A 24,445-nucleotide genomic window follows, 5' to 3' on the forward strand; every position below is an offset into this window, starting at 1 on the left:
TGCTTGTGTACAGTTTCTAACGTGGAACATCTCTGGTTTCAGTCTTTAGATCTGCTATGGACAGACTACCTGCAGAAGCTCCACGAACGGTCCCTGGAGCCGATGAACACATATCTTCTCTCCTTCCCAACACTCAAGGTGGGCCTAATGCTCTTTCTGAACTGTGTCCTCATTGGTTTTTCTGGAATAATGTTCCAAAAGGGCTGGAGGACATTTGGGCAGGTGACCTAGATGTCTAAGGCACTATACAATCACGTTTCGATTCACCGTTCGCCCTGATTATGTTTCAAGGTTTGTCAGCTCAAACCTTGCCCATAGGATTCACTGATGTGGTAGACGTCTTAGATCGGCATCACTTTGGGCTTTTCTCTGATATGAAAGTGTGATATATCTGAAATACTGTTCAAAACTGTGATAAGATAAACTCACCTAGTGTAGATGTGCTGCCTTCAAATGTCAGCATATTGCTGTCAGACTTGACTAACTTTAATTCATTTATTATAAAATGAAGTTTTTGAGGAATATACACAACCCATTATTAAATTTTATGAATGATTTTATGATTCCGTGATTGACATACAAATGATTGATAACTCCATAATATGATTGATTGGTCCACCACAATGAAGTAATTGTGTTTCTAGGTTTGTTGTCACTCTGTCCTTGATTGAGGGCTTCACTCAAATAATACAAAAAATACACAGCATTTCTATCTTTCCTCCCACTTCCCGTAGTAGACCGTCTGCTCGGAGAGCAGAAGATCCGGGGTTTGATTCCCGGCCGCGTCATACCAAAATATGTTAAAAGATGGTACTTGTTGTCACCCTGTCTAGCACTCGGCATTAAGGGGCTAAAAGAAGGACTGGTCGGCTCGGAGTCAGTATATTGTGTCTGAGTGGGGTATTCATGTTAAACTGCTGCATGGTATCTCAGTGTGCTAGCACTATAAATCGGCATCAGTCTGGACTAGTACAAGCAGCCACACACTTACACACACACACACACTTACACACACACACACACACACACTTACACACACACACACACACACACACACACACACACACACACACACACACACACACACACACGTGCATGCACGTCGCTATATAAGTGCTATAATCTTAGACGTGACTTTGAACCCAATACTGTTCAGAGCAGCAATAAACCACACTCACTCACTTACTCGTGTCGGTAGGCTGTCTATATATGTTCGTCATGGCAACGTCTCTACCTTCAACAGGCCCGTGTGTCGAAGCGTGGGAGGAAGCAGGTCGACTACGACAATGCCAGACACAACCTGGAGGTGTTGCAGAATGCCAAGAAGAAGGATGATGCCAAGATACTCAAGGTAGGGGAGACAACTCTTTACACATCAAGCAAACTGATGATCCTTGGGCTGGGACGGTTGACTTGGTTACTCAAGTCGGATGGGTCCTAAGTAGGACCGGGTACCCACAGGATAGACTAACACTTAGTCTATGAAAACATTTCTTTAAAATAATTGTAATTTTTTTTCTTCAATAGAAACTTTCCTCTTTTGCTATTTTTTTGTGTGTGAAATCAAGAAACTAGACTTGGTTATGTTTGATCTAGACTTGCCTAGGCTTTTAGTAAAAAAAATTACATATATAAATTCCACGGTCATGGCACAGGACTACCCACAGGACTAAGCAGACCTGTGGTTATTCCCGATATTTGTTGTTTCATGACAGTAACAACAAAACTCCATGGTTACACAAGTCATACCATGTTTGACAAGCTACATTGCAGAATGTTTAGTATTTTAGAGATTTTTTACTGAAAACACAGCAATTATGAATGGGTACCAGGGTATATGATAATTGCCTTGGATCTATACATTTGAGTTTCATAGACGTTTGAACCAAGTTTGTTCTCTCTGACAACGCCGTGAATAGCTGGAAAATTGCTGATGCGGCGTAAAACAATATTCATTCATTCATTCATTCTCTCTGACAACAAATTTGACTTGTTATGTATAGCTTTGATAAACGCTCACCTTTGTCAATTTTCTAAGGGTCAAGTGTGTTTATTATGGCAAATGCAGTATATATATGGGTCTTGTGGTTATTGTCTGAGTAGGGAATAGAAATATATTTGTGGAGTTGGTGCAGTTTGTTCTGTTCTGAGATGTTTCTGTGATCTTCAGGCTCAAGAAGAGCTGAATGAAGCCAAGAAGATCTACGAAGATCTCAACAATGACCTGCACTCAGAGCTGCCAGATTTCTACAACAGGTAACTCATCATGTATTGTATGCAACCCACTCTTCAGCAACCCATGCTTGCCATAATAGGTGACTATGCTTGCCATAAAAGGCGACTATTTGTCGTACGAGGCAACTAACGGGATCTGGTGGTCAGGCTCGCTGACTTGTTTGATGCATGTCATCGATCCCAATTACGTGGATCATGCTCATGATATCAATCACTGGATTGTCTGGTCCAGACTTGATTATTTACAGACCGCTGTCATATAGCTGGAATATTGCTGAGTGCGGTGTTAAACAACAAACAAACAAACAATCCATTTGGTGTATGACTACTCACTGAAGGAATAACTTAGTAACATATATATGTGTTAAATGAACAATAACGGGTATGGTGCTGACAGACCAAGGATCATTATCTCAGTATCGAATCTAACCTCAATCCTGACAAGTTCACCATGTCACACGTGTCTATGATTCAGAAGTCGTGACCAACCATCAGATAAGGGACCTTATGGGTGAAAAATCACATTTTGACTTTTCATTACATTTTAAAACTACAGCATCTTTTGGACACAAAAATACAATTCACAAGCTTCAATTCATATTTATTGACACTTGACATCACTCACAGCTATCTTCGCTGAAGTAAGTTGATGTCATCGCACATATATATCTCAGCACCAATGAGGTCCCTTTTCTCTTGGTGGGTCACACCAAGTTTTGTCGACTTTCATAAGGGACATGAACAATTGTTGATAATTTTTAATTAATTAAATGAAGAATTATTACATTAATAGTCGTACTATGATAATTGTTCTGATTTCTGCTCTAGCCGAGTCACATTCTATGGCGATATGTACCAGAATCTGTTTGGAGCTGAAAATATTTTCCATCACGAAGTTGCCAGGGTAAGTTATATTTCTTTAAACCAGAGTCTTGATGTCTGTGATGTGTATTCCATTCAGTATGTAGATAAGGTCTGTCGGACATCAACTCCGATCTATATAGACTTACCAAGCTGCATCTATCAACATGATAAATAAAACATACAAGTTAATCTCAATTTTAATCTGTGAAACGTCTATGGATGACCTGGCACTGGAACACCTAACAGTAAAGACCAACCCTGGGGATGCATGGAAACTGTTGCCTACATCAATGACAGCAGATGTATGTTACCAAGACAACATGATCAGCTAGCATCAATTTGGGTATAGAGGTTTTTGCTCAGATGTCACCTTGTAGTGTTCTAAGACCTCTGGAGTGAGTGAATATGGTTTTATGTCAGTTTTAGTAATATTCCAGCAATGTCACAGCTGGGGGAACCAGAAATGTAAGAGTGAGTGAGTTGGATTTAACGCTGCTTTTAACAGTATTTCAGTTATATCACGGCGTGTCAGCTTAAGGTGGAAGGAAAGCGCAAAGGTATGCAGGTCTCAGACGTTTGCTACTCCAGTGAAATCCATGAACATGGGTATGGTGCTGACAAACCTAGAAACATAATCAGGGGGAACCGGGATTTGAACCCACAATCATAGGTTTCTGGCGTGTCCAAGGGATGTAACTCTGCTCAGCGAATCCTGGCGCCTAAGACGATTGGGCCACCGTTCCCCCAGAAATGTAAGATCTCTGGAAGGAAGCCTGGATGTTCATCACGGTGAAGGCCAATGTTCAATTCCCTTAACAGGTTCAATGTGTGAAGCACACTTCTGTTGTATCCTGTTGTGATATTGCAAAAAGTGGCGTAAAACCATATTTACTCACTCTAAAGTGTTTGTGTCATATTTCTGGAGCAGGTGGATAAAGATTGACAATTGAGTGGGTGACAAGGGGGAGTGGAATGAGAATGTGATGTTTTTCAGGTTTGTTTTTTTCAAAATAGGGCCAGTCAGTTAGCCTAGTGGTTAAACTGTTTGCCCATCATACCAGTGACTTTGACTCAAACCCTATATTTACCATGTACCGCCTATCCTTAGTGTTCCCTGCCATGATATTGCTAGAATACTGCTGAAAGTGGCAGTCTGATCTTAACAATATGAGGACTATGGAACCTGCTAGATGTATCTTTGGATGACTTAGAGAAAAGGAAAATTGTACAATCAGTTGCCTCAAGGGGTGATTTGTCATATTGAAAGCTATATGCAACAAAAGCATGGGTTGGTGCCTTGTACAATGTGCTCTCTATGTTCCTTCAGGAAGCAGTGTGAAGTTTGTAGCCACAGGGCTCAGACAGAGCTGTAAATACATCACGGCAGGGAGGAGGACATGTTTGATTATCATACAGTCATTACATAACTGACATTATGCTGGGGTGGCAGAACGATGGATGTATTTGCCAGGGGCACTGTTTAGAGTTGAACAGATGCAATTCACCTCAATTGACAGAGAAGACATTTTTTGCATTCTATTTCATATTAAAGTAAGGTGAATTTGTTACTTTATGTGATTTCCCATGATCAATTGATTGTTAGAACGATTTTCATTTGGGCAAGATTAATGCACTGATTGTGAGAAAGATTTCTATTTGGGTAAGATCGATACACTGATTGTATGATGGATTTCCATTTCGGCCTCATTGTGTGAAACAATGTACTAAGAAAACATGACACCATCTTCCCGAGGCAAGGGAGTTAAATGACTCTAAAAGTCCAGTTTCCACCCTTGCCGAAATAGGCTGGAACTACTGCGCTCGATCGTAGCGCCACCAGTGGCTATTACCAGTTATGTCCTCTAAGCCCCTCCTATGGACCAATCAGATTCCACCTCTCGTATCTCTTGCGTTTGCTTCACACAAAATGGTGGCACCCAGTCAGGACGATCTGATCGATAATCAAGATCTGTATTGTGATAAAACGGGTCTTACATCACAAAATGCATAAAATCACATGAGCACCTTGATTAAAAACATGAACAGATTTGGAAAATATCTGCTGACAAGGAGTTGGCGGTGCACATGCTTTGCAAATCCAGCAATTGACCAAAATCTGCACGACAGTTTACGAACCGGATTTTGATTTCAGTGGGCAATTTTGATTGGACTATGCATAGACTCTTTAGTCCAGCCAAAATGAAACTCCATAATACCAGCCTAGTTTGGCAAGGGTGGAAACAGGACTTTTATAGTCAGTTAACTCTCTTGCCTCGGGAAGATGACATGACACAGACATGACACAGACATGACTCAGACATGACACAGACATGTCACAGACATGACACAGACATGACACAGACATGACACAGACATGACTCAGACATGACACAGACATGACTCTGACATGACACAGACATGACACAGACATGACTCTGACATGACACAGACATGACAAGACAAATACAACATGATGCAGACATGATACACACTTAACACAGACACGACTCATACGTGAGACAGACTTGAGTTTGGTTTTGAGCCTTTTATACGCAAACTGTTAGTCATGTTTGTAAGATCTTTGGTGGATAAAATAAGCTACCTGCATATTTCAAGGGATTTTAGCCAGTAGATTCAACAACATTGTTGTAACGGCATCCACCTGAATTATTGTTTGCTAATCAGTTACATCATTATCGTACCATTGATTTCACTAATTCCATCGTCACTTTGACAAAGTTCGTCCACTTTACAGAAATCTAGAAATGGATCATGAATAAGAGATGAAAACAGATCTCTTAAATGTATCCGTAATATGTTGTATGGAGATGATGTATTTATGGTACATTGTTAATACTTTACGGGTTTGTATTCCCTACGTTCCTCTATTGCTTGTGAATACATATAGTCGCTTTGCGGTGTGAGTCACTTTTTTTAAACTAACAATTCAAGCTATAGGCTGGTTCCATTGAGAGGGTAGGTACAATGTGTGAAGCCCATTTCTGGTGTCCCCCGCCGTGATATTGCTGGAATATTGCTAAAAGCGGTGTAAAACCATTCTCACTCACTCACTCACCCCAGTGAGAGGGAAACCAGTGAAAGCTTAGACCAATGAATGTTCAGTTTACAGGGGCAATATTTCACTCTAGAAAATATGCCACGGCCTATTTGTACAAATTGTGTGTATTTTGTACACTTAAGACTAAAAACTACCTACACGCCCTACCTACTTCCTTGTATGCCAAATGAATTTTATTGCAATAAAACCTATTTGTTTCGTTGTTTATTCCATGTTTTGTATTGCGGTCCTTCATGACTTGGCTGCTGTGTTTTTCAATTTGGAAACTGTTTAGTTCTTTCTACTCTATCTCACAGTCCCTGTACCATACTATTTTCCCTTCTGCCCAGGCCTTACTGTAATGCTCTGGTTCTAACTGAAGCAAGTCTAGACTTTCCACAGGTTTAGGAATCTCACTGGGGCTCCTTTCAACTTAACTGTAGTTGTTTGTTTCTATCAAAATTACATATTTTTATAGACTATGCCTAAGTCAAAGTGAGTCCAAATTTTATAAGGAACCAAAGCTGTACATTCAAAATGAAAATGGGGGCAAAATGAAAGGTGGACACAATTTGATTTCGCATCGGAAAAGTCCAAAGCTATAAAAGTTGTATACAACAAGAAATACCTTGTCAAATATTCATTGATTCTTGTTGAACAAAGAGCTACCATTGTCCACACGCATATTACAAAATACGCAAAGAATGTAAAGCTACTACTCATGGAAGCAATTGTTGCTAGGCATGCTTAGACTGTCTTACAGGCTCTGAAACAAATATATCCAATACAGCCTATGCAAGTCTATAATGTTTGGCAGGTCTAGATTACTGCAGTATTAGGAATGGAGAAAGTCCCTGGGCTCCTTTTATTATATTTGATAACTATAATTTAACAACTGTTTTTATCTGTAAGATATGTTCATTTCAGAGACAAGATGTTAGTCTATTGCCGTCCCCGAATCATATTTTCTGCCCAGACCATACTGTAATGCTATAGCCCTAAATGAAGCAAGTCTACATCTTCCACAAGTTCTGAATTTCCCATCTCAATGGGGCTCCTTTTCAATTTGAATGGGGTTGTTTGTTTCTATCAAAATTAGATATTTTCAGAGAATAGAGTTAATCCAGTTGGCAGCTCTTCACAGCCTTTTGGTCTCTATCTACATGGGGCGGTCGGGTAGCCTAGTGGTTAAAGCGTTCACTCGTCACGCCGAAGACCCGGGTTCGATTCCCGACATGGGTACAATGTGTGAAGCCCATTTCTGGTGTCCCCCGCCGTGATATTGCTGGAATATTGCTAAAAGCGGAGTAAAACCATACTCACTCACTCACTCACTCACTCACTCACTCACTCACTCTACATATTTCTTCAGTGTCTGGCAATGTTAAACTGCGGACAGTTTTCATGCACAGAGTTGGAATCATTTGACTTCTGTGAGTTATACATGGCCTCATTTTATTACTGGACTTGGGGCAGTTACGCGTTACTGATACACCACATAGCGGCCATATGTATTCAGGGATGACGGAGAGACCCATCATGTACAATCCCGTGAAGTACTGACAATTGCTTCTGGTGTAGAACTCCATCTTGTAATAACACTTTTCCTCCGCAGGTAATGCCAATATTGTTATGTAATGCTTGCCAGATTGGAAGTTTCCTTGCACCAGATGATAGAATACGACTAAAATTCAATGTATTCAAGGAATCCTTTTCCCAACATCCTGTACGACCTTCACGGAAGAAGCTACCAGGGCGTATAACTCTTCCGAACACTCCCGTTGGCTCTAGACATGGAACTGGTTCCTTGGATACAAGGTCAAGAATGATAGAACAAAGAAAAGCCAATTCGTCCCGGAACTTGACACTGGATTCTGGCGTGTCGGACGCAGGTTCAGAAGATTTTTATGGTTCTAGAATGAATGATACAGCGTCAACTTTACAGCTGCAAACAAGTCCTGAGGATTATGATGAAGAGTGGGAGACAGGGAGACCAAAAGAGGAAAGGATTGTGGAAGCCAAGGCAGAATATGGAGAAGGACAGAAGAAGGAAAGAATGGAACATGATGAACGAATGAAAAGAGAGATCCTGAGAAATGAGGTGAACACTGTGGAACTGAAGATTACGGTACCTTCCATTACAATAGAAAATAGCCCGATTATAGAGTACACCCAATGTCAGGATATGCAGCATGCCCATTACAACCGACGGCAAGCTGGCCCTGAACAGGAATATGGAAGCATGTTTGGGCAGAGACACGCAAACATCCATGAGATCGATGATGAAGGCCAGTCTTTCTTCGCAGAAGGGGGAGACGGTAGGCTTTCGAGTGATCCACGGATCCGTTTTCTTGGGGCGCCATCGGAGTTGATGCTGGCAGAACATCTGAGGACCCTTCATCAGATCAGTCAGAGGGCCAAGGGGTCAAGTCGTGAGGTTCAACACGTCCCTCAGGGTGTTGCTGCTGTTCAGAAGCTGGAGCGAGCCATCCTCCCTGATGGAACCATCTACGAACTCCGAACTACTCTAGTTCCGGATCCTTCCTTTCATTTGACAAGGGACACATCCATGCAGACTGGTTTCCTTGAGGAATAACACGGTTGACATTTTGTAGAGTAGTAGTTAGTGATTCTTTTAGCTTTTCATATATAAAATTGTTTCGAAATTTTTTAATTATCGATACAGTTGGACGTTTCCTTTGAAAAATGAAAATATACTAAATAATGAGCATAATAAATAGCATTTTAAAAACATTTTTGATCATTTTAAAGTTTTAATTGATAAAAAAAAAGTAATATCTCTGTTTAGTGATTATATGAGATAACAGATAGATGTAGCTTTAATAAATGTTTTACAAAACTGTTCATGGGATTAATTAGAATCAACATTTAGTGAAAAATATCTTAAAGTAATTAATACTGACCAAGTAGGAAACAAGTTACGAAGTGTTGTGAAACTTATGATCGATATTATACATGTTGACCACTTGCACATCTTACACAATTGATATTGGAAGATGTATGTGAATCACATACGTTTGTTACATTTTCATTCACCAATTCCCTATTTCAACAAACATGTCACTGCAATTGTCTTTCTGGACTTCCATCTGCATGGATTTGTGTTCAACATTAGCAACACCAAGATGGATCATGTTGGTGATGAAGTGAAGGATGAACACTTTCATCACCGGACTGATGTGGAGTTTAACCCAATGACTTTTGATTGGCTGACGGGTGTCATCTTGGTGTGGGATATATTCTATAATGCTTGGTTGACCAATACCAAATACTACATTGTGCCAATATTTGAGACATTATCACGTGAACACTCCATCTTTCTTTTCATCACACTTGGATTGGACGCATCTACAGTTATTCCTTTTTCTAGTAGAATTAATTGTAAGTTGAAATATTTCTTTGTGGCTTGCATCTTGTAGCGAAACTAGTAACTGTGGTTTGTGTTGTTTTTGATGTGATGTTTCATATACATTTTTTTAGATTTATTATTGCCTTTGGTAATTTTTTATTCACATGACTTCTCTAAGTTTTTGTCGTTTCTTTTCAATTGCTCATTGTGTTGTTCTGCGTGATGGTACAGAAGAGAAATTGCATCACATTTTGGGAATATTTATACAGTCACAATATAATCAGATCTTTTGCTCTGATACGATACCTCCATTGCATAAAGAGCTGACATATCCACCATAGGTTAATTTCTAATCATCCAATCTATCTCGAGACATCTAATTCTTGACACGAAAGATTTATAGCAATATATCTGAATTCTGTGTCAGGAAAACAAAATCAAACAGCCAGGTCTAAATGTAAATAATAAAGGCTGTGCCATTATAGGGTTGAGGATATGTTATAACCCTATGGTTGATAAACACCATGGCAAGTACAACTTTTTAAGGAATATTTGTGTTCCTTGTGGGTTTTCTGTTTGTTAAAGAAGACATGTTGGAATCAATATGGCAAAGAAAGAAAAGTGAATTGTTTAATAAAGCTGACACATGATTAGCTCAAGAACCCATACATCCTTCATTTAGATGGAGTGGTTGAAGTCCACTAGGTTCTGATGGGACCTGTTATTGAGAGGTTGTGAGATCTTCATGCAGAGAGGTATCGTATTTGAATGAGATAGACAATTTTTAATAAATTGGATAATAGGCATATCAAATATGAAACCTCCAGTTAAAGCATAATTGATAAAGATTAAATGGTCACCAAAGCTGTATTTATAAAATGCATTTATGTTTTATTTATTTGACATGATATGATGCTAACAGTTTTTAGACACTTTAGACTCTGTTTCTATGATTAGAAATGAATTATATGCCATACAATGAAATTTAAAAACAACAACTTTAATCAGTGGATTTCTTTTTGTGAATTTTCAAAGGAGGAGGAGGCACATGTATGATCAAAGTAGTAATAGGAGTTTAACAAATGTCATTTTATTCAAGTGAATGTCTTGTTAAATTTGTTTGTTGTAATTCTGTAACTCGAACAAGTTGTACATTTCTATAATTCTCCCAAACAACTTATTGCACTTATTTAACTCCTCCTTGTTTTTTCGTTCTTTATGTGTTAAATGTCTTTAATATTCTGAATTTGACTTATATTTCTAAATTCTAGTTTTATTCTTGAAATGACTTTTATTCATGAACTCAGCTTTTCAATGTTGGGTTCAACTTGTCACTGTCGATATATTATCTATCTATATACCTACAGATTTAAGTTGTAAAAATGAACCATGTGGATCTGATGCGTAATATGTGACAGTTATATTTACACTTGCACTGAATGTTGTGAGCTGATGCCTTACACAAACTGTGTCCTGTTGAAATTACTTTTGTGTTTCCTCAACTGGAGTGTCAGTTACATGCTCTTTTATTTGCCTGTTTTGTTCTGATTTGTACACATTTCATTCAACACTTTTCTGATATTTCCCTCCTGTGACATATTGCTCCAGCACTGCTAGATGCACTCACTCACTCTGTTAGCTTGACATGACATGGACCCGTGAAGATCTGGGGTAGAATAGGTCTTCAGCAACCCATGCTTGCCGTTAGAGGCGATTATGCTTGTTGTAAGAGGCGATTAACAGGATTGGGTGGTCAGGCTCGCTGACTTGGTTGATGCATGTCATTGTATCCCAATTGCATGGATCGATGCTTATGATGTCAATCACTGGATTGTCTGGTCCAGACTCGATTATTTACAGACCGCCATCATGTAGCTGGAATATTGCAGAGTGTGGTAAACAACAAACAAGCCAAAAAAAGACATGGTCATGACTGATTGGCTCCTTTTTATTCATCATTCATTGATCATTTTTTAAATATATTTTGTATGTATTTTTCTGTATTTTGTCATGAGATGGTTTTTAGTTGTTTATCTGGTATTTACTTTCGTGATGTGATTGGGTTTTGTCTTTGATGTTCATTGAAACCTTGTTAGCTCGCTCTCCATTAAATATTAATATACATATCTCATAATTCTTTGGTTAAAATTGAACATGCAGCCCGGGGGATTCCATGTTCTGATAGGTCCCCGGCCCTCTATTGCTTCTTGTAAGAGGTGACTCAGTTGGATCGGATGCATGTCACCATACCTGACACGATCCACTGATTTGCAAGGCCAATACTCAATAATTTACAGGCTGCCATAATATATATTGCTCAAAAGAAGTAAAAGAACACCAACTTTTTCATACGATTGTAGTTAGTCTCTCCTGGCTGGTGGGTATTGCAACACATAGCCTTCTAATTGTGGGTGTTCTTTAACTTGTTTTGAGTAGTATAGCTAGAATATTGCTGCACGATTAACTAAAAACAAGATATTATGTGATCCCAAATCTGGAAAATCACACTGACACGTCATTTTTCTTGTAATTTTTCTTGTAGTTTTATTAGGGATTAAAATAAAAATGTTATGCCTTCTTAGAATGTCAGAAAGATATGGTTTCTATGGTAACAATGAAATTATCAAAACGAAATGTTTAAGTTTATTTTGTTTACTGTTGCAGTCAGCAACTGAGTTTGTCTTCATCAGTCACAAGTACGACGTTTATTTGTTTCAGGTTTCCGATGATGCTAGTGACATCACCACACAGTTGTCCAAAGATTTTGCACAGTTTGTATATAAACCAAAGAGGCCGCTCAGCAAGTCTTTCTCAGATGGGTGAGTTCACTCTTATTGTAGTCTGGCATGAACCCGTTGGAATTACTGGTTAGAAAAGGTGTTTGCTTGTTGTAGGAGGCAACTAAAGGGATCAGGGGTTCATGCTGGGTGACTTGGGTGATGGCATGTATACCTGTTAATTATCGAGTCTGGACCAGACAATCCAGTGATTGACATCATGAGCATCGATCCATGCCATTGGGATACGATGACATGCATCAACCAAGTCAGTGAGTCTGACCACCCAATCTGGTTGGTAACCTCTTACGACAAGCGTAGTCACATTTTACGGCAAGCATGGGTTTCTGAAGACCTATTCTGACCCGGGTGAAGTGTGTTAGTTAAAGAGTAGTGAAAATCTAGACAAACGACCCCTTCAGCATAGACCAACAAGCATATCCTCACCATTTCACTCTAAGTCCCTTGATAAAAGATTCAGATGTGGGGATGACGTTTTGAGAATCTAGAAATGAAAATGCAATGTTTACCTTTTATTGAAATAAAAAGAGTTTTGTAATCATACTCAACATGATTTTGTATTTGCTTTTGTAAACGTATATTTGTAATGAATATTTGTTTGTCCAGATTTGAGGAGGCCCCAGTGGAGAATGGACAGCACCACTCAGATGAGCTGACAGAGATGAACTTGTCCCATGGCTTCCCCCTCAGTGGAGCCAACACACCGGCCAAGCAGAACGGAGACCATGTTGAGGACGATGAAGGAAATACTCAAGGTACCCTACTCATAAATTACGCTTACATTACACTTACATTACACTTACATTACACTTACACTTTCTTACATTACACTTTCTTACATTACACTTTCTTACATTACACTTACATTACACTTACATTACACTTACTTACATTTTCTTTACACTTACTTACATTACACTTGCTTTACACTTACTTACATCACACTTACTTTACACTTACTTACACTTACTTTACGCTTACATTACACTTACTTTACACTTACTTACATTACACTTGCTTTACACTTACTTACATTACACTTGCTTTACACTTACTTACATTACACTTACTTTACACTTACATTTTCTTTACACTTACTTACATTACACTTGCTTTACACTTACTTACATTACACTTACTTTACACTTACACTTACTTTACACTTACATTACACTTACTTTACACTTACTTACACTTACTTTATACTCACTCACATTACACTTACTTACATTACACTTGCTTTACACTTACTTACATTACACTTACTTTACACTTACTTTACACTTACTTACACTTACTTTATACTCACTCACATTACACTTACTTGCATTACACTTTATTCTTACTTATATTACACTTACATTACACTTTCTCTGTAATGTTGTGTTGCTTCGACAATACCCTGTGTAAGGTGTTCACAAACAAGTCATTGTGGTAATTTGTGACACATTGCAGAAAAGGAAAATATGGTGAAAGGGAGACAACTTGTGAATTATCTCCCCTTGATTCATTCACGAATAAATCAGAAAGTGTGGACAATTTGAGTTTGATGAAGTACAAAATATAATAGCAACAAACTCAGTGAGTACTGTCAGCAATGTGAAGAGTTTTATCGGTATTGTTTACATGAAGTTCCTAAGAATTTAGGGCAAGGCAATTCCATGGTCCTGTTATTTGGAACTTATGAGATGTCGATTTTTTAAATGTATATGTTACAAGAAATGCAAGGTATTTTATTCATGTTTTATGCAGGGAAAACAGACATATAAAACTTGTTCTGTTTTTGTAGACAACATTTACAGCAATCAGGAGGCCATTGAGCAGCTAGAGGAGGAGAAACATCAGGAGACAAAGCAGGAAGAGAAGGAGGAAGAGAAGAAGGAAGAGAAGACTGAGGAGAAGACTGAGGAGAAGACAGAGGAGAAGACAGAGGAGAAGACAGAGGAGTCCCAGGTAACCAGATGTCAAAATGCACACTTACGTTTTCTCTGAAAGCAGAAGGTCAGTGGTTCAATCATCGCCCACGTCATACCCAAAGATGTTAATAGATGGCACTTGTTTTTTCCCTGACTTGCGGGAGAGGACGGTTGACTTGGAGACAGCATAATGTGTCTTGATTGGGGTATCCATGTTAAACTGCAGCATGGTATCTCACTGGGCTAGCACTGTAAAACTGACATCAGTCTGGACTAGTACATAAACACACGCAAATGTTAATACCCTGTACATGTTCTTATGTACATAGGAATGAAATAATATTGAACTCGACTTTAAACCACATTTCACCTCACCTCACAATGATTTCATCAGGGATGTTTTAGAAGAGCTCAGGGTACAGTATGACTATTTACGGTACATTTTCTCTGTAGGTGTACGGTGGCATACATATTACAATGCAACAAAGTTTTATGAATGACTGCCTGTTAAATTCTTAAGATTATAAACCCATTTGAGTTTGTGAAATAGAATCCAAGACTGTCTGTTGATGGATGATGTAGATTTCAGCCGACATCGTCCCTGAATTGTCAGTTTGGAGTTTAGAACGCCTCCGTGGTCTAGTGGTAGAGCATCCGCCTGGAGAGCGGAAGGTCCAGGGTTAGATCCCCGGCAGCATCATACCAAAAGACGTAATAGATGGTTCTTGTTCTGTCTGGCGCTCGGCATTAAGGCGCTAAAACATGGACTGGTCGGCTCAGAGTCAGTATACTGTGTCTGTGTGGGGTATTCATGTTAAACTGCAGCATGGTATCTCAGTGAGCTATAAATCGGCATCAGTCCAGACTAGTACAGGCAGCCAGACACACGCACACACACGTGCATGCACGTTGCTATATAAGTGCAATAATCTTGGACGTGACATTAATCCCCATTTCACCTCACCAGTTTGGGGTTTATTTTAACCCATCGGACATAGGTAGCAAATGTTTCGGCTATATAATAGAATCACAAAGTCAGTGAAAAAATCTCCGCCATGTTTGATTTTAGGCAGAGCCAGAGGTCAAGGTCAACAATGATGTCACAGTCAATGGTGAGGTCAAGGTCAATGGTGATGCAGCAGACACTCACTCCGATCAGTCGGATGAAGACAGACAAGGCAAACCCAAGCCTTTAGACATTCCAGATTACCCACCCCCGCAACCGCCACCAGAGGGAGCCACCAATGAAGACAAGAAGGAAGATGCCAAGGACAACGTGGACAGCTCCGACGTGAAGGAGATCACAGAGGACAGCGTGTACGACGAGCCGAAGCCAGTCAAACAGGAAGAGGAAGTTAAAAAAGCAGCAGTATACCAAGTGCCCCCCTCAAACAAGCCTTTGAAGGAACCTCCACCGGATGTCCTTTATGTCGTAAGTTCAGGCCGAGAGTCTTTTCACTACGTTGTCATTTAATCCGTAGAGCATCTTTAGGGCCGGGGGCAGTGGGGTAGCCTAGTGGTTAAAGTGGTCACTTGTCATGCGGAATGTCCGGGTTTGTTTCCCACAAATGTGTGATGCTCATTTTAGGTGTTACCCTGCTGTTATATCTACTGGCTTCGTCTCATCGTACATATATGTCATTTAGGTATGAGACATAGACATTTAGATCGTAGACATTGTCTTTTAGATATGAGATATATGGACATTTATTTTGAGACGCTGACCTTTAGATATGAGAAATATGGACAGTTAGGTATGAGACACAGACATTTGGATATGAGACATGGACATTTAAGTGTGAGACATATGGACATATAGGTATGAGATATATCGACATTTAGGTATGAGACATTTTGACATTTAGGTATGAGACATTTTGACATTTAAGTGTGATACAGATGGACATTAAGGTATGAGACATTTGGCATTTAGGTATGAGACATGGACATTTAAGTGTGAGACATATGGACATTTAGGTATGAGACATATGGACATTTAGGTATGAGACATTTTGACATTTAGGTATGAGAATTGGACATTTAAGTGTGATACAGATGGACATTTAGGTATGAGACATGAACATTTAGGTGTGAGACATGGACATTTAAGTGTGAGACAGATGGACATTTAGGTATGAGACATATGGACATTTGGGTATGAGACATGGACATTTAGGTATGAGACATGGACATTTAAGTGTGAGACATATGGACATTTAGGTATGAGACATATGGACATTTAGGTATGAGACATTTTGACATTTAGGTATGAGACATGGACATTTAAGTGTGATACAGATGAACATTCAGGTTTGAGACATATTGACATTACGATATGAGACATATGGACATAGTTGTATTCCATTACCACACTGTGTACAAGAGCTGTATAAGGGGTCTGTTTCCTTCAGGTCCAGTCAACACATCCCTATCAGAGTGAAGACCAGGATGAACTCAGTTTCGAGTCGGGAGAAATGATCTATGTCATTGCGTTTGAAAACCCAGAGGAGCAGGTAATTATCACAGGCAATCAACATTCAACACTGACTCATGCACTATAATCCAAGATACATGTCAAATATTCTCTGTGGTCCAAATGTCCAAGGCACTGCAATATTTTTCCAGTGTGTTTTATTGCGTTCAGTTGGTACAGTTATAGTCATACAAGTAATATATTCACATTACATGTATACTGAGGGACTGGCCATTTATTATAGAGGGAATAAGCGCTGGGATTCGTCTTAGGACTGTATCATATTTTTCTCACCCATCCCTCCGCCCCCAGTTTATGTAACATTTTTTCATGGACCCACCAAATACATATGTTACAAGACCACCTCCATGGTCAAGTGGTTTAGTGTCTGCCCGGAGAGTGGAAGGTCTGGGGTTCGTTTCTCGGCTGCCTCATACCAAATGATGTTGAAAGATGGTACTTGTTGTTACCGTGTCTGGTGCTTGGCTTTAAAGGGCTAAAACAAGGACTGGTGGGCTCAGAGTCAGTATACTGTGTCTGAGTGGGGTATTCATGTTAAACTGCGGCATGGTATCTCAGTGGGCTAGCACTATGAAATCGGCATCAATCTGGACTAGTACAAGCAGCCACACACACACGTGCATGCACGTTGCTATATATAAGTGCAATAATCTTGGACGGAACATTAAACCCCATCTCACCTCACCTCAACTGTAACATTTTTTCATGACAAACACACAAATGTATTATCTGTTTAATTGAACTGCGTCACTTTTTCATGCCCCCTCCCCCCAAAAAGATTGTGATGTATTTTGGCGACCATTGATACAATGAAGTTATAATGAATGTCCTACATATAATAAATGAAAGTACAAGAGTTTATGAAAGGGGATATAGTATACCCCGGTAAGTAAAATTTCCCCATTTGAAGTTGAAGTGATGCCTTGTGTTGTTTCTTTTGGCAATAAAGTCTTCGACATAATTAATATCTTTCATAACTTTTAGATTTGGTGAAGCAAGGGTTTGATCTTTTTATACACATAACATAAAATTATCTTTTGCTGCTTTTACAGTGTGATTGAAAAAGTTTTTATTTAGCCCTCCCAAAAGAATTTCTTTGTTAGTAAATTGAACAGTATGTCCTAGTACATCACATAAGAATTGTTTAAAATTTTCCCAAAGTTGTTTACAGTTCTGCATTCTGAATACACATTGTATATATTTTCTTTTGCTATTCCACAGATAAATAAGGTATCGTTGTAGACTAGTTTGATTTTCAACAATTCTCTTTTAGTTTAAAAAAAATTGTGAAAGAATTTTAGTTGAAAATTTAGTAATTTGGTATCCTGTGTACTTTTTCTCTTTTGCCAAAACATTTTTCTCCGACCTATGTCATTATTTCATTCTGTTTCCCATTTCTCACTCTCTGCTGGGTTTACTGAAGCAATGAAATTATCATGAGACAGTGTAGATCCTTTGCCCAACCAGGGATTGCTTCAGTTTGGTAATAAAGTGTTGATATCAATAGTTCCTTGAATACTATCTCTCAATGAGTTTGGGGGGCACGGGTGGCCCAGTCGTCTAAGGCGCCGCGATTCACTGTGCAGAGTTGCGTCCCTTGGGCACGCCAGAAAACTATGATTGTTGGTTCGAATCCCGGTTCGCCCCGATTATGTTTCTAGGTTTGTCAGCACCATACCCGTGCTCGTGGGTTTCACGGAAGTGGTAAACGTCTGAGACCTGCATCACTTCGGGCTTTCCTCCCACATTAAGCTGACATGCCGTGATATAACTGTAATACTGTTAAAAGCGGCTTAAAACCCAACTCACTCACTCACTCACTCACTCACTCACTCAATGAGTTTGGTATACTCAGCGTCATTATTGAGGGTTCACACAGATAAGAGGTGCAAATGTAGCATTTTTAGCTTCCAAGAGTGCAGTTCAGTTGCATCTGGAATGAATCATTGCATCCCACATTGACTGTTACACCCAGGCATGTGTTTTGGGTAGCTTTTCCCATCACCTTCAATCTTGCACTTTTTATTGTTTTTATTAGTCGTTGTCCATTTTTCCAGTTTCATAAAATCATCCAATCAGTGACATAGGAATAAAGAACATGTTCTTCAACTGTTAATCACATTGGTTGGTTGGTTTGTTGTTTTACGCCGCACTCAGCAATATTCCAGCTATATGACGGCCGTCTGTAAATAATCGAGTCTGGACCAGACAATCCAGTGATAAATATCATGCGCATTGATCCATGCAATTGGGATCGATGACATGCATCAACCAAGTCAGTGAGCCTGACCACCTGATCCCATTAGTCGCCTTTTTACGGCAAGCATGGGTTGCTGAAGACCTATTCTACCCTGGATCTTCACAGGTCGTTTATCACATTGTTAACATACTGACCTATTGATGCTTGTTAGAATTTGTTAATGTTTGACACCTACATACCAAGGTGACCCTTAAATAATGATGCTGAGTCTATGTTTAGTGTCAACTGTCCTTGTGAATTACATATATATTAAGAGTGTTTTTTTCCTAATAAGGGTGTTTTTTTAAATGAAATCTGGATATTTGAAATGATGGATAAGCCACTGTGCTTGTGTAATAATTTAACCAAGCATCCAGTGTCAAAACATATCTTTAAAAGGAAACCACAATCATTATGGTTTTGTTTTTTGGTAAGGTGTCATATAAGAGCAGAGACAATGAAAGTTCTAACATTTAAGATTCTAAGTCCCCCCTCTTCATATTTCCGTATTAGATTCGTTCTTTTTATCTTGTCTTTCTTATCATTCCATATAATTTTCCTAGATACATCATTTATCTCTTTAATAAACTCTTTAGGAGGGTTTGGGAGAGATGTTAATATATGAACTAGTGTTGATAATGCCAATATTTTTAACACTTATTTTGCCAATCAAAGAAGGGCTTCGTTTTTCTGTAATTTGTAAGAATTCTTTTGATTGTTTTAATTCATTTTCGGATGTTATCACCCAAAGATCTGTTATTTATAAGATTTGGCCATTTAGTTTAACTCCAAATGCTTCAAAATCTCCACTATGCCAGTCATAGGTAAGTCTTGATTGAGATATCTTTGTTTTCCTGACATTGATCCTATCCCTACTGCCCTCGTTTTATCAATATTTATTTTAAGTTCAGACACTTTTGTAAAATTTGCATAATGTGTTTTGGCTTTGTTAAAGTAGGCATCAGAATCAGCTAGAAATAATTCAATATCATCGGCATACTGTCCTGATTTATGTTTTGTGTCATTTAAGATAATCCCTTGTATATTGTTATTTGTTCTGTTCAAGATACCTCATATCTCAATATAAATAAAAATATATAAGGAGAAAGTGGACCTCCTTGTCTACAACCCCTTTCCTTTCAACAAATTTGATAGGTGTCCATTTTGCTCCAAAATACACTGCAATTTGCTGTGTATCCCTTTGGCATGCCAGATAACTTGATTGTATTTCTAGGTTTGTCAGCACTAACCCTTTCTGTGAGTCTAACCAAAGTGATACATGTCTGAGACTGCATCACTTCGGGCTTTACTCCTACATCCAGCTGACATGTCATGATGTAACTGAAATAATGCCCAAAGCAGCATTAATCCCAACTCACTCACACACTTCTGCAGTACACGTGTGAAAACAATTCTTTGTGTCCATCACGGGTGGCCCAGTCGTCTAAGGTGCCACGATTTGCTGTGCAGAGTTACGTCCCCTGTGCACGCCAGAAACCTATGATTGTGGGTTCGAATCCCTGTTCGCCCTGATTGTTTCTAGGTTTGTCAGCACTATACCCGTGCTCGTGGGTTTTAACCAAAGTGGTAAACATCTGAGACCTGCATCACTTCGGGCTTTCCTCCCACATTAAGCTGACATGCCGCAATATAACTGTAATACTGTTAAAAGCGGTGTTAAACCCAACTCACTCACTCACTGATTTTGTGTTGCTAGGATGAAGGCTGGCTGATGGGCATCAAACAGTGTGATCGCAAGAAGGGAGTATTCCCTGAAAACTTCACTCGTCGTCTTGGACAGGATCCTTGAAGACCACTCAGACAGGAGTAGTAACTCGCTAGTATTTATTCTGACCATAATCGGAATCTAAAGAATTATGTCGATGGAGAAGAATTGTTCAGAGTTGAAAGTGGTGTCAGTGCAGATGAATAATGTTTGAAGGTACAGTACCTGTGTCAGAAGAAGTTTGTGTTTGAAGATATAAACACAGGTATCTGCCAATTTAAAAAAAATGCCTCTATTAATATGAAGCTCAAAGTTTAGTAATGCTGACTGACACTAATATGTTCAGTAGAAATCTCTGCATGTAAATATGCTTTATACAATTTTCAGCATATTGGCTGTTTGTTTTTGCTGAACCCACCATGAAGAAGCTGATTGTGTTTCTTGCTCAGAGCTGTCCCAAACATGTTAACTCTTTACATTCCAAACAATAGTATATCTATTGTTTTTGCTTTCTCTAAGCAATTAGCAATCATTACCAGTGAAAGTGTCTTCCGTTGGCCTTGTCAGACTTGTCACACTGCATGTATAATGTACATTAATGCCGTTGTTCAAACAGTTGACAAAATAATTCTTTATTCTTCCATTTATTTCTGTCTCTTGTCTTCAATTCCAAAAAGTGAGATTGAGACAATTCATGTCAAGAGAATACTACTTAAATGCGATGTTTTATGATGTTTTATGAAAGGTTCTTCTGATCAGCTTGATGCATGGCAAAGAATGTTGGCAAAATATGGTTGATGGTAACAGAAGGTTTTAGGTTTAAAGGATAAGACATTCAGCTGTCTTAGATCAATTTTTAGTGGTTCGTGTAGACAATTGACATATCAGTGTTGTATGAATTGTAAAGTGCAAATGAAGCTATTTCATTTCTTCATTTGTAAAACCATTTTCTGCTCCTCTTGTAAATAGACGTTCATTTTGATGTTTTGCATATTATTCATCTAGCTTTGTTTCTTATATCTCATTTCTCAAATGTTGGCATCGTTTGTTTTGATAAGGTCTGCTGGAAATTCCCTTGCTTGACTTTATCAGCGGACAGTGGTTTGGCAAGTCGACCCAGTCATTGACCTACCGATATACATATGCAAGGACAGCGAAGGTAGATGTGGACATTGCATGGTGTCTCCACTGTTCCCATGCCAGTGTATTTTATTGCTGCGTTGGTTTGCTGCTTGGAGTATAAGCCTCAGACTGTCAGGACTAGTGGTGTCATGAATCACAAAGAATTGAGAATGTTTGTCTGATTACATGATTATCAATACACCCACCCATGTATCGACTAACTTACGATTTTCAAAAAGTAATATTTCTAAAGTTTTGCAATAACTGCCAGGCTGGCATGACCTGTCACTGAACAAAATGCTGACTGCATAATACCATTAGATTGTGATGAACTGGTTAAACATGTTAAACACAAACTTCTTGATATGTTGACCTCTTGGAATTTCACCAGATATGGTGCAGATGAAGTTTCTCGAAAGTTATCGTTTTAGGACTCTAATTTCATTATGTGTTGTGATTCAAGACGTACCACTTGTCAGTACCAGTGATTCTTTTCAACCAAGAAGGAAATGTCCATGGCTTGCTTTTGTGTGGACTTTCCTCCCACATCAAGCTGGCCAACAGGGACAAAGCTGACAAATATCCTGTTCAAAACCCAAAATATGCTAATGCAAGAGTTGCATAATGTGATTGTACTTATATCATGCAAGATTATCAATGATCCCTTCTTCATAGACTTTTAATGAAATAGATTAGAACAAGGTTTATGAATAATTTATGTTTCCTCAGTATCAGGTAGAAATTGCCAGTGGTTACTTTCTGAAATGTAATCCTTGCAAGTAGATCCTTTGGAAGAAGATCCTTCTATCCCAGAAAGTAGGTCCTTTGGAAGAAGATCCTTGCAAATGAATCCTTTGGAAGAAGATCCTTTCATCCTTGTGAGTGAATCCTTTGGAAGGACATCCTTCCATTCTTACAAGTAGATCCTGTGGAAGTAGATCCTTTGGAAGAAGATCCTTCTATCCCAGAAAGTAGGTCCTTTGGAAGAAGATCCTTGCAAATGAATCCTTTGGAAGAAGATCCTTTCATCCTTGTGAGTGAATCCTTTGGAAGGACATACTTCCATTCTTACAAGTAGATACTGTGGAAGTAGATTACATGGAAGAAGATCCTTTCATGCTTGTTTGTAGATGCTTTGTCACATTATTTCAGATCCTGACACCAGACTCCACAGATGCTCATTTCAGTGTTAGAGTGTGACCATGCATTTCACCATGTTGATCAACATTTTTCAGAACTTTTGATGTTCATGTTTTCCATTTTGCAACACAGTATCATATACACACTTTTACAAGACTCTGTTGTATCTACCATTTACATTCCTGTTGAAATATGTGGAAGTGGTTTCACCATTTGTGTAGCTGTCAGCACAGGTGCGTGTACATGTAAAACAATACATCAGCTTCACCCTCTGGATGTTGCTAACAGATATCTTGAGATTTGTTTTTTAAATGTTTATTCTGCATTTCCATTGTTCACAGCTGCTCTAATAGTTTCAAATAAATATTGTATATTATATTATCTTGAGGTGGAGAAATATGTTTAAAGTAATTCCTATGAGATTCTTGAAATGTGAGTTTGTAAGAAAAAAATGACATTTTGTTTTATGTGTTAAGAAAATAAAAAACAAACCTATGAACAATGAGTGTATTCAGTAATTAAGTATTTTAGATACATTTTCAGAATTGTTTATTCTATCACTATGATCACTGCTGGTAAATGTTTTAAGTTTGCTGGGATATATATATATATGATTTATGTTTGTTTTAATTGATTTCCATTATGTACATGTTGCTAATCTAGTAATGATTACCACCGTAGTATGTTTGAATATGTACAATTTCTGTTGAATTCTGGAGTTTTCTTCAAAGTATTCCAAAGATGTAGATTTGAGGGTAACTGATATTAAATATGACAATTATATATGAAGAACATTTTAAGTTTTGAAGATATTTTATTTTTGTTCTTTTAGTTAAAAAGTTGAGATTTATTACATATGTATATTGAGTTTAATGTATGTAAATGAATATACTCAAGTTCTGTATTTATTTGCTGCTATTAGCATTAGAGGAAATATGATATAAATAAAAATATTCAAACCAACCTTATTACTTTCATGGATCACATATTAATGTTGATGGGACCCTGCAAACAAATTTGTTAAAAGATCAAGTGCAATGTTTTATTTACTGGAAATTTTTTTATAACAACAAACACCAACCTTGTTTATTAAAAAAACAAAAAAACTGAGTTTACACTGTTTGCAGGGACTGCAAATGGCTCTGAGGTTAAACAAATGAATTCAGATGGCCAGTGGAAAAGATATTCCATATTCGTTTTTGATTTCTTCTTCCAACTTTTAAAAAAAATAACAGGCAGATTTGTGATCGAAGTAATAAAAAGGTTGCTTTAACAAAATTAGTTTGATGACTTAAACAGAATTTGAAAATGAAAAAGTTGTTTGGGCATTGTGTGTACAATATTCTATGGTATAACTCGATGTTTTTGAGTTTTCGCATTACCTCCTGTGTATTTTCAGTATTAAGGTCTTGAGACTCTTCAGGTCTGCTGTCATATCAGCTGTAGCCATGTATATACTGTAACCGATGTTGGATTAGTGTAT

General features: G+C 38.4%; 2 protein-coding genes across 3 annotated transcripts in view; both read left to right on the forward strand.

Moving 5' to 3' along the window:
* LOC139463924 (myc box-dependent-interacting protein 1-like) overlaps nucleotides 1-24,018 on the forward strand; it is a 70,760-nt gene extending 46,742 nt beyond the window's left edge. Inside the window, exons 5-15 of one of the 2 annotated variants that reach the window (XM_071245360.1) lie at nucleotides 43-138; nucleotides 1,244-1,351; nucleotides 2,171-2,256; nucleotides 3,064-3,139; nucleotides 9,533-9,559; nucleotides 12,246-12,346; nucleotides 12,932-13,080; nucleotides 14,115-14,278; nucleotides 15,311-15,673; nucleotides 16,653-16,754; nucleotides 20,692-24,018. In XM_071245360.1, the coding sequence (XP_071101461.1) occupies nucleotides 43-138; nucleotides 1,244-1,351; nucleotides 2,171-2,256; nucleotides 3,064-3,139; nucleotides 9,533-9,559; nucleotides 12,246-12,346; nucleotides 12,932-13,080; nucleotides 14,115-14,278; nucleotides 15,311-15,673; nucleotides 16,653-16,754; nucleotides 20,692-20,784 (1,365 nt within the window). In that variant the 3' untranslated portion in view covers nucleotides 20,785-24,018. The remainder of the gene's footprint in view (nucleotides 1-42; nucleotides 139-1,243; nucleotides 1,352-2,170; nucleotides 2,257-3,063; nucleotides 3,140-9,532; nucleotides 9,560-12,245; nucleotides 12,347-12,931; nucleotides 13,081-14,114; nucleotides 14,279-15,310; nucleotides 15,674-16,652; nucleotides 16,755-20,691) is intronic. The other variant, XM_071245361.1, reaches the window with a different exon arrangement.
* Nucleotides 7,749-8,840, forward strand: LOC139463926 (uncharacterized). The gene has a single exon (XM_071245362.1). The coding sequence runs from the start codon at nucleotides 7,776-7,778 to the stop codon at nucleotides 8,751-8,753; it is 978 nt and encodes a 325-aa protein (XP_071101463.1). The 5' UTR covers nucleotides 7,749-7,775; the 3' UTR covers nucleotides 8,754-8,840.
* Nucleotides 24,019-24,445: the final 427 nt, after the last annotated feature.

The sequence above is a fragment of the Haliotis cracherodii genome, unplaced genomic scaffold (genome assembly GCF_022045235.1).
Source record: "Haliotis cracherodii isolate W230 unplaced genomic scaffold, xgHalCrac1.p SCAF_16, whole genome shotgun sequence".
Classification (NCBI taxonomy): Eukaryota; Metazoa; Mollusca; class Gastropoda; order Lepetellida; family Haliotidae; genus Haliotis; species Haliotis cracherodii.

Excerpts from the sequence above, each read along its gene's own strand:
- LOC139463926 (XM_071245362.1), top strand. The coding sequence starts at position 7,776 with ATGCCAATATTGTTATGTAATGCTTGCCAGATTGGAAGTTTCCTTGCA.